The sequence below is a fragment of the Lemur catta genome, chromosome X, assembly GCF_020740605.2.
Source record: "Lemur catta isolate mLemCat1 chromosome X, mLemCat1.pri, whole genome shotgun sequence".
NCBI classification, from domain to species: domain Eukaryota; kingdom Metazoa; phylum Chordata; class Mammalia; order Primates; family Lemuridae; genus Lemur; species Lemur catta.
Genome location: NC_059155.1, coordinates 58,823,059 through 58,837,830, shown reverse-complemented (window position 1 = coordinate 58,837,830; position 14,772 = coordinate 58,823,059). Strand labels below are relative to the sequence as shown.

Genomic DNA, 14,772 nt, shown 5'->3' with positions numbered 1-14,772 from the left:
GGGGCGTTTATGCTACTGGAACTGCCTTTCATCCTTCCCTTTGCCACCTGGGTGCTGGCTGGTTCCTGGAGCAGCGTCTTTACTCCTGTCTAGCTCTTGACACTGGCTTTCGTTTCCCAAGGCTGTGGCCACATCTAGGCCCAAGAAAGCTGATTGCCATACCTTGCCTTCAATGCTGCTCCTTCCTGTTCTTGGAACTGGGACCTGACTGTGCCTGAGCCCCTTGGATCACATTTAGGATTTTGGGCTGATGGCCCCTTGCCCCAGGTCTTGACTGGAGGGCAGGTGGGTCCCAGCTAAGGGATGACGCTGGCTGGAAGGGTTGTCAATGAGAATCTGAGCTAGCTGGATACACCGCTCTCTCCTAAGCCATCTCTCCATCCTGGGCAACTTCCATGGTAGGTACAGCCAGTACCCATGGCTGCTGTCCCCCTTGCCCCCCGTCCTGCTTTCTTTTTTCAATATCCCTTTCCCTTTGCTTCCTAGGAAAGGCAGTTTGGAATAATGAATGATGGGGAGTGTGTTTAATGATAGTACCTGAGTTGGCCTTAGAAGAAAGGGCGAGTGCTGGGGTCATTGCCTCCATATCTAGTCCTAGAGCTGCACAGTTGGTAGTTGGCATTTTCTTACCTCTCTGTTTATTTCTCCTCATATCTCTTCCCTAGGGAGAGGGGATGGTTTCAACTCTAGAGCTACTAAGACCTTCCTTTTCTGATTCCTTCTTGAGGGAATGGCTATGGAATGCCTCAGGTATATAAGCTTTTTGAGCTAGATCTCTCTCTGGGGAAGAGGGGCTGTGTGGTATCATAGAAAGAGCTGGAGGATCTGAGTCTTGATCCCGACTCTGCTGGTTACTAGCTGTGTGCTCTTGGCAAATCACTTAAGCTTTCGGCATCTCTGTTTCTCCATCTGTAAAGTGGGGATAATAACGGCTCTTACTGCATAAGGTTGGAGTGATGATTAAACCAGTTAATGCATGTGAAGTGCTTAGTGCCGGGCACATCTTAAGTGGTCAATAAATGGTCCCTGTTGTTTTTTAAAGGTTTATAGAACATCTATGGCAGATACAATGCTGATTGATTTCACATATAGAACTACATTTAATCCAGACCATAACTCTTGAGAAAGAGATGGTCATCTTCCCCATTTTACAGATAAAGAATCTGTAAACTCAGAGAAGTGACATGCCCAAGGTCACACAACTAGGATTTGAATGCAAGTGTGGACTGACTCTGAGTCTAGGGCTATTCAAGAATAATAATAGGCCAAATATTAGACCCTATAGATACTTCCCTCTCCTTTCCCAAACTAGGGTTAGAAGGCTCCAGCTCTGGCTCCAGTTCCCTGTGTATTTTTCTCCTCTCACCCTTTGATTTTCTCCCAGTGTCCCAAAAGTCCCCACTTCCCCCTTCTACCTCCTTTGGGATTATTTCCTATTCCTGGAGAAACCCTAGAGAGAGTAAGGCGCCTTTGTAAGCTACGTGTCAGTGTGGGAAAGGAGTGGTATAGCAGAACCTTGACAGTGGATGGAAAGATTTCAGTACCCTTGGTGCAAGTACTCTTGAGCCATGAAAAAGGACAAATCTGGGCTAATGACCATTATTATAGTATCTACTATTTAGTAACCACATGCTATGCATCAGGCTGTGTCCCAGGTGCTTTGAGAATATGATCTCTAATCCCTGCAATAACCTAGCTAGGTAAAGATTACTGTTCCCTTTCTCAGATAGAAAACCGAAGGTCAGATGGGTTAAGTGACTTGCACATACATACATCTAAAGTGGTAGAGTTAGGATTTGAACCTAGATGTGTCTCACTCATTTTCATCTCATTGCCTCCTGTCTTGGCACAGTTGGTAGGATGAGATAACATACATGTAATGATGATGAGCAATATAAAACATATTATTAGGGACAAAATTGTGAGGGCTAGATTACTCAGAACAAGCTCCCTGCAGGAGATGGTACTTAAGCAGTACCTTGAAGAGCAGGTAGGATTTAGGTTAACAAAAGGAGCGGAGAACATTCTAGGCAGAGGGAACAGTCAGAATGATAACGACGATTGGTTGAGGGCTTGCCAGACCCAGTTCTAAGCACTTGACATACGTTGTCTCATTTGACCTTTCAACAACCCCATTAAGGAGGTACTATTACCCCCATTTTACTGCCATGAAAACTAGGGCTCTGAGAAGTGAAGTCACCTGTCTAAAGCAGCAGAGCTAATAAGTGGTAGAGCTGACAGTCAAACCAAGGTGATCCAACTCTGGCGCCTGTGCTGGATTCTATTGGGAAATCCACAGCAGAGGCGCAGAGTCGGAAAGGGACAGAGCTGGTTACAGGGTGTGGATGGAGCAGAGACATGAGAAATTGAACTGAGTGTGTAAAGATAACTTGTAGAAGGCTTTGGAAGTCTGATCCAGTTTGCATTTGATGCAGGACAGGGTAAGAAATAGAGAGTCAAGATTTTTGAGTGGGAGAGTTGCCCCAGTTCAGTCGATGTTTAACGTGGTGTGATTTGAAAGCAGGGACTGGAGGTGGAACAAGGGGTGACTGGCTGGCAGACTGATGCAATATTTTGGACATAATTTGTCAAGGGCCTGGACTAGAACAGAGGGGGTGTGGGTTCTGGGAGGAGAGGTGTAATTCTGTGTGATGGTCACAGTGAGAATGGAGAGAGAACAAACTAAGGCCAGAAAAACATCATAAAAGAAGACTCAGTAGAACTTGGTGGGACTGGGCAGTTGGGGAGAAGGTAGTACCCAGGCTGACTACCCACATTATAAAGCCTGGACTCAGAAGAACTTAAAGAATCCTGAATGTGGAAGAAGGGCTGGGCATAGGAGAGGTTCCCTGTTCCCCACTATATCCTCAGTGCCGAAAAGCACAGTACATAGTAGATGCACGTGGTACATAGTACCTAGTACTCCATAGTACTACTACTAGTAGGTGCTTGATAAATAGTTGCTGACCAGGTAACTGCTGGTAACAGCAGCGGGAGAGCTTTCCCAGCAGCATGGCTTCATGTGTGAGACTCTGGAGCAAACATAGCCCCCAAGGCCTCCTTGTGCCTCAGCCTCCCCTCTGGGCACTCTGAAACCCATACTAGAACAATGTGATTACAAAGCTGGGAGCCTCACCTGGCTTTCTTCCTCGTCAATCTTAGCCACTGCTGCTGACTCGTGGCTCTGGTTGCTGACCTTTGACAATCAGCTTCCCCTGCCCTTCTTCCTACACCTCCTTGTCTGTGTCTGACCAGTTACCACTCAGTCTGCATTTTCCCCACAAGGCCACTCTCCTCGGGACTACCCTTTTGTAAGCCTTAGCCCTCTAGAGCCTTGCACTGCTGCACTCTCCTGTGTTCCCATTGGGATGAGGAGCATTTCCAGCCCGGATGGAATCCTCCAGCTTGAGTCTGTCCACTACTGTTCCAGAGAGGTAGAGTGCTGACTTATTCCACAATATAGCAAGCTTGTGGAAGGCAGGGGCCCTCAGCCTACCCGACCCTGTACCATCAGTGCCTAGTATGGAGCCCAGCACAGTAAATATGAATAAATTAATGAAAATCATCTATCATTTATTTATCTCCCTGTCATCTACTTATTTATCATGTTTCCCTTACTGTGTCATTCATCTCTCTCTCTATCATCCACTTCTCCCTACTGTGTATTTCTCTATGATCTTTCTCGGAGTTTCCTCTTTCTGGCATTTGTTTTTCCCTCTTATCTTTGTCATCCACCTGGCCCTTCTGCTTTCTCTCTCTCCCTGTTCTCTGTCTTTTCTCGCTCTCCCTCTCTCTTTCTCCCTCCATCCCACTCCTTCCCTCAGTCTCTCTCCCATCAGTCATCTCTCCATCTCCCAGCATTACCCATGCCCCACTTGTGCTCTTCCCCATACCATTCTTCTCCACTTGCAAGAGTGGCATCATTCATGTGAAGTATGCCAGGGGACAGGGATGGGTCTTGTATAAGCCAGTCAGTGCAAGAGTTGTGGCTGCAGCCTGCAGCACCATACAGACCCTGTTGCTGCATTCAGGACCATGGCCTCAGATGTGTTTCCATTTATTCACCCCTGACCTGGGTAGCAACCAGTCTCCCCTGCTAGCCTAGCACTAAGCCATTCAGCACTTTGTTCTGTCTTCCCTTACAGGAGTTGGGGCTCCCTGCAACCACTTTGCTGATAAACTCAGGTGTCTGGCCTCTGTGCCCATCTTATCCTTCACTCTGAATGAATGCCCATCTTATCCTTCACTCTCTTAATGCCTTTACCATGCTCTGTCTCTCTCATTCATCTGTAAGCTCTCAAGAGCAAAGACTGTGTTGGATTCATCACAGTATCCCCAGAGCTATACATAGAGGAAACACAGTAAATATATAACAAATGTTTATTGAATTAATGAGTAAACATTGGAGAATTGAAAGCTCCAGTATTGACTTGTACAAACTTCTCAATCACTTGCCTATTCCTTTCTCAGGGAAAAATTGGCTAGATAGGCCAGATTGATTTTTTTTCCTCAAAGAGAAGTGAGGGTAAGCTCACTGCTCATTGGGTAGCACCACTCATTTATTCCACAAATATTTATTGAACATCAGGTATGTGTCCAGTACTGTTGTACATGCTTGACACTTTGAGAACAAAATAGCCCTGCGGAGCTGGTATTCCATATCTTAGTATGAAGGAGATTCAAGTATTGAGAGCTGATGATGGCCGTTAAGATTCCCACACCAGCTCCTTGCAAGATGTTCTACTTCACCAAAGGGAAAGAGGGGGTGGGGGCGGAAGCCGCCTGGGAAGTGATTTCAGCTCTGGTTCCCTAAGCCAACTTCCTGTCCCTTTCTTGCTGCAGGAGGAACGCCCCTGTCGGTAGGCCGCACTCATGGCATGTGGCCAAGCTACTGGAGGGATGCCCTGAAGCGGCCACCACCATGCATTTCCCTTCTGAAGCCTTCAGCTTGTCCTGGCATTCCGGCTGCAACACAAGGTGAGTCTAGAGCCCTCCCCTCAAGATGGGCTGGAGGGTGGACAACCTGGCCTCTTTCTCCTCTGCTCTAGTCCCTGGGATGTTAAAGAGCAGAAAATGAAGTGGGAATCCAAAGTACCTGGGCTTTAGTCCTAGTTTCTTTCTAACTCTCTGTTTCTTTGGGCTAGTCCCTTTCCTTCTGGACAATGTTACCTTACAATACCTCATTTGGCTTGTAAGACACCACACTGTCCTTTTCATGCTATTTTACTAGCTTCTCTTTCTCAGTCTCTTCCTGATTCCTCGCATCCACCTATCTCTTAATGTAGGAGGACCCCAGGGCTCAGTTCTGGCCCTCTGTTCTATCTACGCAACTCACTGGTGACCTCATCTATTGTTCATCACCTCTGCCACAGAGCCAAAGCTTTCAAAATGGAGACCTCCCTGAATAACGGGTCTACCCGCAAGAGGGATGGCTCAATTCAGGGACCTTGCTTGGTGTTGCCTGTTGTGGTTGAAACAGCTGCCCGAGAGGCAGACAATGTTTTCTGCAAGAGCCAGCAAAGATGCTGCCCTTGGCTGCCTTTTCCCTTCCACAAAAAGATCTTTCCTCCACGAAGGGATTTCTGTTGAGGAGATTGAGGAAAGCTAAGGGTTGAGTTTGCCCTGACTCAGAGACTTTATTTGGCATTGGAAGCCAGGGGATCAAGGCAGAGGCAATGTTGTTCTGGAAGAATACGCAGAACACATTCTGAGCTTGGCTCCTGTTTCAGTAGGGGTGTGTGTGTGGTTTCTGTTTTTGTTTTTTTTTTCAGCAGGAAGGGTGGTGGGGTGGGTAGCAGGTTCCCTTGCCAATGAGGAATTAATGGATTCCTAGCCCAGAGGACAAGCAAGCAGAATGGCTAAGGGCAAGGCAGGGAGCAAGAATGAGAGGAAGCTGACCTGGGGGGGTCTCATTGGCTGCTGCCACAGCTCAGCTGTGGCCTTTCTGAGAGCAGCCTGCAACCTCTGGGGTTCTAGTCAGAGGGAGTTACTGGCATGACTTGGCTCAGTTTGGCTTTGCGTGTGGGAAATAGTACTTAAAATTCAAGATCGCATCTGATCCTCACCCTTTCTTTGGTCTCCCTGGTTTGGCTTTGCCGGGGGGTGGGGTGAGGGAGGTGTGTGTGGGCAGGGGCCACTATAGTATCAATACTAGTAGCAGAGAGCATGCTGATACCAGTAACAAAAAAACAAAATAGTAGCAGTAGCATGTAGTGAACTCTTGCTCGATGCCTGAGCTGTGATAGGAGCTTCCCATTTATTACCTGGTTTCATCTACACAGCAACCCTCTGATACAGATATTACTAGGATTCGCATTTAAAAGATGTATGGCGGAAGAGCTAAGATACTAGACTCACAGAAGCCTGGGTCACAATTCCAGCTCTGCTTTTTCAGCAGCTTAGTGAGCTTGCCAGTGTACTTTACCTCTCTAGGCTTCTGTTTCCTCGGTTGTAAGATAGGACTAGTAATCTGTCCCCTTCAGCTTTAAAGAAAACCTTGTCAAGTGCCCAGAACGTTGTAGGTTCTCAGTAAATAGCCAGGATTTCTATCAGCAAGAAAAGAATAGGGGAAAACCTAAATTCCAGCCTCGTCTGTGCCAATAGTTAGAGCTGGGTGATCTTTAGTAAAGTACTGCCTCAAAATGACTTCCCTTTGCAGGGCTTGCTTTGAACCAGTGGTTCTCAGAAGTGCGGTCCCTAGACCAGCAGTACCAGCAGCACCTGGGAAGTTGTTAGAAGTACAAATTCTCAGGATCCACCCAGATCTAAAACTCTAGATAAGGCCCAGTTACCTGTGTTTTAACAAGCCCTTCATGTGATTATGACACACGCTCAAGTTGAAAATCACTGATTTACAAAATGGTCTGGTTAAAATTGAATCACCACTTTAGGGCCCTTCTGTAATGCTGATATTCTGTGATTGTCTCTGCTGACAGAGAGCCACATACTGACTCCCTGGGGACAGGGACAGCCTAGAAGCAATTTCAGATTTGCTGATGGCAGGGAAATAGAGAATAACCTCTATGAAGTTCTCTAACTTTTAGTGTTCATGGTGTTTCCCCATCCTTCTTCCATATGTCATCTTATCTCCCATTTTACCATGCCCCTGCGGCGCCCCAGTGTCCGTCTCCTTGCCTGTTTCCCTTTCTTCTTATTTTGCCTAATCTCCCCTCATTTCTAGCATGGGCGCCTCTGGGCTGTCCTGCCTTCTCCCGTGGCAGGGCTGGCCAAGCTGAGAAAGAGATCTGGTGACTTAGCTAACCTGTGTGCCTTGTGTCTTGCAGTGACGTGTGTGTGCAGTGGTGTCCGCTCTCCCGGCACTGCAGCACCGAGAAAAGCAGTTCCATTGGCAGCATGGAGAGCCTGGAGCAACCAGGCCAGGCCACCTATGAGGGACACCTCTTGCCCATTGACCAGAATATGTACCCCAACCAGCGTGACTCAGCCTACAGTTCCTTCTCGGCCAGCTCAAATGCCTCTGACTGTGCCCTTTCCCTCAGGCCAGAGGATCCAGCCTCTGCAGACTGCATCGTGCAAGGCCTAGGGCCAGCTAAGGCCCCCAATGGCCGGCCTAATGTGGCTGAGACCTCAGGAGGTAGCCGGCGCACCAACGGCAGCCACCTGATCCCCAGCTCCCAGATGTCATCCCGCCCGCAGGAAGGCCAACACACAGGGCCTGCCAAGGTGGTCAGGGGCCCACCACAACCTCCAGTGAGGCGGGACAGCCTTCAGGCCTCCAGAGCCCAACTCCTTAATGGAGAACAGCGCAGGGCATCCGAGCCTATGGACCCCCTGCAACAGAAGGAGAAACCGAGTGTAGAGACAGTGCTATCTCCAAGGAATCCTAACAGGTTCTGCTGCCTCAGTGGACAAGACCAAGTGACAAGTAAGGGCCATCAGAACTGTGAGCTCAGCCAGCCTCCTGAATGCAGCCAGCAGGGCTCTGAGCATCTACTGATGCAGGCATCAACGAAAGCTATTGGATCCCCAAAAGCCTGTGACAAAGCTTTTAGCTTGGATTCCAGCCCGCTCAATGAGGCTTCAGCAGAGCTACCTAAGGCTTCTTTTGGCAGCCCTCCACATCTCACAGGACTCACAGGGCATCGCCATAGTGCCCCTGAACAGCTGCTGGCATCCCACCTGCAGCATGTACACCTTGATACCAGGGGCAACAAGGGGATGGAGCTCCCAGCTGGGCAGGATGGGCACCAGTGGACTCTGTCCCCTTTGCACAGCAGCCACAAAGGAAAGAAAAGTCCATGTCCCCCTGCAGAAGGAACCCAGGACCGTCCCAGCAAAGAAAGAAAGACCAGACCAGTGGATGATAGGCCTTTGGGTTCAGAACACCAGAGCCAAAGCAGTTCCCCCCATGGAGAGGCTGATGGACACCCTCCAGAAAGAAGTTTACTGGACCCAAACAGAGCAAGCAGAGCAGGCAGTGAATCGGCCAGCCAACAGCCCTCTGCTTCTGGCTCCCTTGTCCAACAAGCTAAGGACTGTTCTTCAACCACTAAGATAGCCAGCGGCACAGAGTCAACTGAAGAAGGGGACAATGAGCCCAAGGAGTGTGGCCGGATGGGTGGTAAGCGAAGCGGAGGGACCCGGGGCCGCTCAATCCAAAACCGGCGGAAGAGTGAGCGTTTTGCCACTAATTTGCGTAATGAAATTCAGAGGAGGAAAGCCCAGCTCCAGAAAAGCAAGGGTCCGTTGTCACAGCTGTGTGACACTAAGGAGCAGGTGGAAGAGACCCAGGATCCCCTAGAAAGCCCTCCACTCCCTGCTTCTAATTCATCTCTTCTATCTTCATATAAAAAACCCCCTAGTCCCAGAGACAAGCTTGTCGACAAAAGCATGATACTCAGGGCTAGGTCGTCAGAGTGCCTCAGCCAAACCCCTGAGAGCCATGAATCTAGGACAGGCTTGGAGGGACAAATAAGCCCTGGCCAGAGGCCTAGCCAGTCCTCTTTGGGCCTAAACACCTGGTGGAAAGCATCTGACCCATCCTCCTCAGACTCTGAGAAAGCAAGTGCTCCCCGTGGAGTCCGTGGAGGTCATTGGAGATGGTCTCCAGAGCATAACCCACAGTCACATGTGGCGCTAGCCATGGAAGGCCCTTCCAGCCCAGGTGACAACAAGGAATTGAAGGCTTCTACTGCCCAAGCTGGGGAGGAAACCAACCTCTTGCCCTTCGCAGACAGAAGAAAGTTCTTTGAAGAGAGTAGCAAATCCTTATCTATGTCCCATTTGCCAGGTTTAACCACTCACAATAACAAGACTTTTACTCAGAGACCAAAACCTATAGACCAAAACTTCCAGCCAATGAGTTCAAGCTATAGGGAATTGAGGCGCCATCCCATGGACCAATCATATCATTCCACAGACCAACCATATCATGCCACAGACAAATCATATCATTCCATGTCACCCCATCAGTCAGAAACTCCCACTTACCCTGAATGCTTTGTGAGCAAAGGTCTAGAAAATTCCATGTGCTGTAAGCCACTGCACTGTGGTGATTTTGATTGCCACAGGACCTGCTCTTACTCCTGCAATGTACAGGGTACTGTAGTCCATGACCCTTGCATTTATTGTTCTGGGGAAATCTGCCCTGCCTTGCTAAAGAGAAATATGATGCCAAACTGCTACAACTGCCGGTGCCACCACCACCAATGCATCCGGTGTTCAGCTTGCTGTCATAATCCTCAGCACGGTAACCTCGAGGACAGCAGCTTGGCACCTGGCAACACTTGGAAACCCAGGAAGCCAACAGTGCAGGTGAGGACTTGGTTCTTGAGTGGGTGAGCTTCATTATTCTCTTTGTGAAGAGAAAACTATAATTGCTGTATTTGAAAATATAACAATTATAATTCCTTAAAACTGTATAGCCTAGCTCTACCAGATAATAGCTTAGTAACCTTGAGCAAGACACTCAGCCAACAAAATTGCAATTACCTCATCTTTAGAGTCAGATAAAGGTAATTTTTGCTTTGTAAAATGGACAGAACTGGAATTTATATCCTGACTGTAAAATTGATATCTGTGTGACCTTAAGCAAGTCATTCAACAACCAGAATCTGGAATTACATGATTTTTAAAGGGAAAAAAATAATTTTTACCTCATAAAGTAGCTAGTATTAAAGAAAGTCTTATTACCTCATCTCTAAAGTGGAGGAAAATCATGGCTGCCTCATGGATCAGTTGTAAGGATCAGATGAGATTGTATATATAAAGTGCCAGGCTCAGTGCATGATATAAAATATAACACTTATTGCCTTCCATTTCCTGCTTCAAAACTATGTGGAGCTGCAAAATCTGCAAATGTCCCCAGGCTTTGCCTTCAGAGATCTAACTTCTGTGGTTTTTCAAAGGGCAAATCCTTTTCCCCTTCTCTAGCCTGTCTGTTGGAGTCTCAGGTCTAAACTGGCTGCTGCTACGCCCTGGTTATGACCTGCCACCCTAATGCAAGCCACCACCATGCCCCAGGATAATTCTGGGAGGATTGATCCCCTGTGGCCTTACCTGCTACTGCCAGTTTCCTTCCCCATGGCATTCTTAGTGCCACCTTTTGGCTGGTGCACTCAAAACAGAAGTTGATTCCTGTGTTGAACTGTTGCATAGGCGGACACTTTTGAAATGACTTAGTGGATGAATCTGCTTAATATATATTCTTGGAAAAAAGGAACTTTAGGAGTGAAAGAAGCCTTACACAAAAGAGTACATACTCCACAATTCCTTTTATATGAAGTTCTAAAACAGCTATTCTATGGGGAAAAAAATTTAGAATAGTGCTTGCCAATGGGAGGTGGCACAGAGATTGACTGGAAAAGGGCATGAGGGAACTTTGTGGGGTGATGACAATGTTTTATATCTTGATAAAGGTTTGAGTTACACATGTGTATTCATCAGAACTCAACAAATGTACAGAAAGCCTCCTAGATAGCCAATGGACTTAATATTTTTGGATCTCACGGAAAGTAAGTTTTGCCTAAAAATATTTTAAACAAATATCAAACTTTAATTTGTATGCTGAAGTGTTTTTGAAGTATACCATGGTACACAATTTATATTTTCAGCATACAAATCTTGCACATATTTTGTTATATTTGTCCCTAAGATTTCATGTTTTTGACGCTATTATAGATAGTACTGTTTTCTTAATGTCAAGGTAAAAGTCCTTGTTACTACTATATAGAAATACAGTTGAATTTTGTGTATTGGCCTTGTGTTGTGCAATCTTGCCAAACTCACTTATTAGTTTTAGTAGCTTTTTGGTAGATTATAAAAGATTTTCTACATAGGCAATCATGTCATCTGTAAATAGAAAGAATTTTATATCTTTTTTCCCACTGTGTATGCCCTTTTCTGGGAGAGAGGGTAGTCTTATTGCATTGTCTAATTTCCAATGCAATGTTTAGAAGAAGTGATGACAGTGGACATTGTTGCTTTGTTCTTAAACTTTCACTGTTAAGTTTGATGTTAGCTGGAGGGTTTTTTTGTAGATGCCCTTTAACTGAAGAAGTTCTGTTTTATTCTTATTTTACTGAGACTTTCCATTCAGGAGTGGCTGCTGGAATTTTTTCAAATGCTTTTTCTCTATCTGTTGAGAGGATCATATAGTCTTTCTCTTTTAGTCTACTGAGATGGTGAATTACATTGATCAATTTTTGAAATAAATACCAGCCTAGCATTGCCAGGATAAATCCCACATGGTCATGATATATTATCCTTTTTATATGTTACTAGATTTTATTCGATAATATTTTGTTAAGGATTTTGCAACAGCGTTTATCAGGGATTTTAGCCTGTAGGATTTTGGTATCATCTTTGTCTGGTTTTCATATCAAGGCAATGCTAGCCTTAAAGAATAAGTTGGGAAGTATTCCCTTCTCCTCTTTTTTCAGAAGAGTTTGTATAGAATTGGCATTATTTCTTCCTTAAATGTTTGGTAGAAGTCATCATTGCAGCCATATGAGCCTGGAGCTTTCTTTGTAGGAAGGTTTTTAACTAGAAATTCAATTTCTTTAATAGATATAGGGTCATTTAGGTTATCTATTTTTTCTTGAGTAAGCTTTAGTAGTTTGTGTCTCTTAAGGAATTTGTTCATTTTGTTTAAGTTTTCAAATTTATGGGGACACAGTTGTTTGAAACTTATCTTGAAATGCATCTAGAATTTAAGATGGATTGGTGGGTGGATAGAGGGGTAAATAGAGATATGATAATGTAAATATAGCAAAATATTAATTATAGAATCTAGGTGGTATGTATATAGGTGTTCACTAGGAACTTCTTTCAACTCTTCAGTATGTTTGAAAATATTCATAAGGTTGAACAATGAAGAGAGGAAAGAGAAAATAATGATTTAAGGGCGCTGAAGCTGGAACCAGACTGCCTGGGTTCGAATTCCTTCCCCGGAACTTACAGCATCTGAGCTTTCCCATTTAAAAAATGGGGGCAATAACAACACCTCCTTTGTAAGTTGGTTGTGAAGATTAAAAGATGTAACATGTCTAAGGCACAAAGACTGCCAGATAATAATCTTCTTATAAGTGAATTATTGTCTCTTAAAATAAAGGGAGATTTTGGCTTAGTTTGAGAAACTTTTGCTGAAAGAAGGACCCACAAATAGACAATAGATAAAGGGGCCTGAGGTTTAGGGGGTGGTAAGGAGATGATGGCTGCAGAGACGTCATCCCTGTAAGGGAAGGAGGTACAAATTGCAGGTTGCAGCAATTGGTAGCAGCAATGCAGGTGAACCTGTGCCTATACCATGCTTCTCCCTTTATACACTGAGGGAGAGACACATTGGCTTCCTAATGCCTGTTAGACTAGCTAAGCAGGTCCGCTTAGACACTAGGCTTTCAGACACTTGAATGGCTGTCTAGGAGCCACTACATGCCCATTTCTACCCTTGCCACCTGAACCTTCCTCCCACCACCGCCCCCTTCCATAAGACATGGGGAAAACTTGCAGCACGGGTTAAGATGCTCCAGCTCCGATGACTAACGCACCTTGTGGTGGTGGCTGTGTGAAGCAGGGCTGAGATCCTGCTCCTTACACCCCTGGATCAGGTTGGCAAGCTCATTGGCTCCTGTTCGGCACTGTTAGGAGAACTGAAATCAGCATGCACTCACATCCCTCATACTTCATGCCAGTTGGTTTAGCATATATTGTCAGATTATTTCACTTAACTGTTATATAAGTTATAATGGGATCCCCCGTTTTACAGCTGAGGAAGCTGAGGCTCAGAGAGGTCACACATCTAGCAAGTGGCAGAGCCAAGATTTGAACAACATGACAGTAACTAGCATTTGAGTGTCTACGGGGCACCAGGTACTCTTCTAGGTGCTTTACATGTATCAACTCATTGAGTCCTCAAGCAGTCAAGAAATAGGCACCCTTATTATGATGATACTATCATATAGTCGGAGAAACTGAGATAAAGAGAAGTTGAGCAGCTTGCCAGAGGCCACACAGCTAGTGAAGGGCAGGTGGGGGATTTGAATCCATGCTGTATAGCTTCAGAGGCCAAGCTCCCAGTTGTGCTACACTGTCTCCCCACAAGCTGATGGCACAGCCCAGGCCCTCTCCAGAGTGGCAGAATGCCAAAGCCTTCTAGCAGTATCACTTCCAATGGGGCGGCAAGTTTCCACCACAACATCCATCTGCAACAAGCTGTGGGGATGATTGCCTGTTTGGTTCAAACGGTGCAGGCAATTTACAGGAACATAAGTGGCTCAGGATAAAAAGTAAAGTGATACTGGGGACCTGAGAAGGCAGCTGGGAGTCGGTACAAGACTTTGTTTGGTTTGGCCACTGCTATTTACTGAGCACATCCACAGGGCTAGACAGGGCATGGACAGGAAATCCTGGCTCCCACTGTGGCTGAACACGTAATGGTGTCTTTGCAGGGAAGAGCATCTCACAAGGGCATTGAGGCAGAGTCTGAAGTACAAGTGATTAGAGCTGCTCTGATGTGTCAGATACAGGCAGGAACTGCTCTGGTCCTGTAAAAGCTAGAGCCAGGAAATAAACCTCAACTTTTCCATGGCTACTAACATCCAGAGCCTCCTACGTGCCAAGCATTGTGCTAAGTGTTCTCTCTCCACATCTCATTTTATCCTCGTGACTGGTAACCCAGAAAAACTAGATAACATAATCCTTATTTCCAGATAGGAAACTGAGGTTCAGGGAGGTGACATGACTTCTGTCAAATAACATAGCTAATGAGTGTCTTAGCCAGTATGACTGACACCAAAAACCTGTGTTTATTCCATTTCACCAGGTATCTTACCCCCAAACGGGAGGCCTACTGTGGCAAAGGTAATACAACTTTGAATGAGACTAATAATAATAGCATTGGAGAAAGAGGGAATTTGGAAGATCAGTAAGGTTTAGGAAAAACTGTGCATTCCCATTGGGCTAAGCTCTGAGTCTCTAGGAAGAAGGTGCTGGATACAAAATCAGGGAGAATCCGAAAGGCTTATGTACTTTCAGTTTGGAGCTAGAATAGGAAAGCAGGGACATTTTTACAAATGGCACAAATGGCTTGGCCTAGAAGCAAAAGAGGGGCTTGGTCATAGCCCTTGAGGAAAAACACCCAGGACAGAGAGCCTACTCCCATAATGTGGGGACCGTGGCACCCAGCTCTCATGTTCCCTGGAGATGAGTCCACCTCAGCCCGTGCCAGCAGAGTGGGCAGAGAAGGAAGAGCCACTGCAGCACGGGGGCACGCCCGCTCTCCCTTTGTCTCTCCCGGGGAGAGGGTTGCTCCAG

General features: G+C 46.2%; 1 protein-coding gene across 2 annotated transcripts in view; it reads left to right on the top strand.

Annotated features, from left to right (window-relative positions):
- Positions 1-14,772, top strand: part of SHROOM4 (shroom family member 4) — a 195,750-nt gene that overhangs the window by 149,400 nt on the left and 31,578 nt on the right. For both annotated transcript variants that reach the window (XM_045538468.1, XM_045538467.1), the window contains exons 3-4: positions 4,843-4,977; positions 7,284-9,774. In XM_045538468.1, coding sequence (XP_045394424.1) covers positions 4,843-4,977; positions 7,284-9,774 — 2,626 coding nt within the window. The remainder of the gene's footprint in view (positions 1-4,842; positions 4,978-7,283; positions 9,775-14,772) is intronic.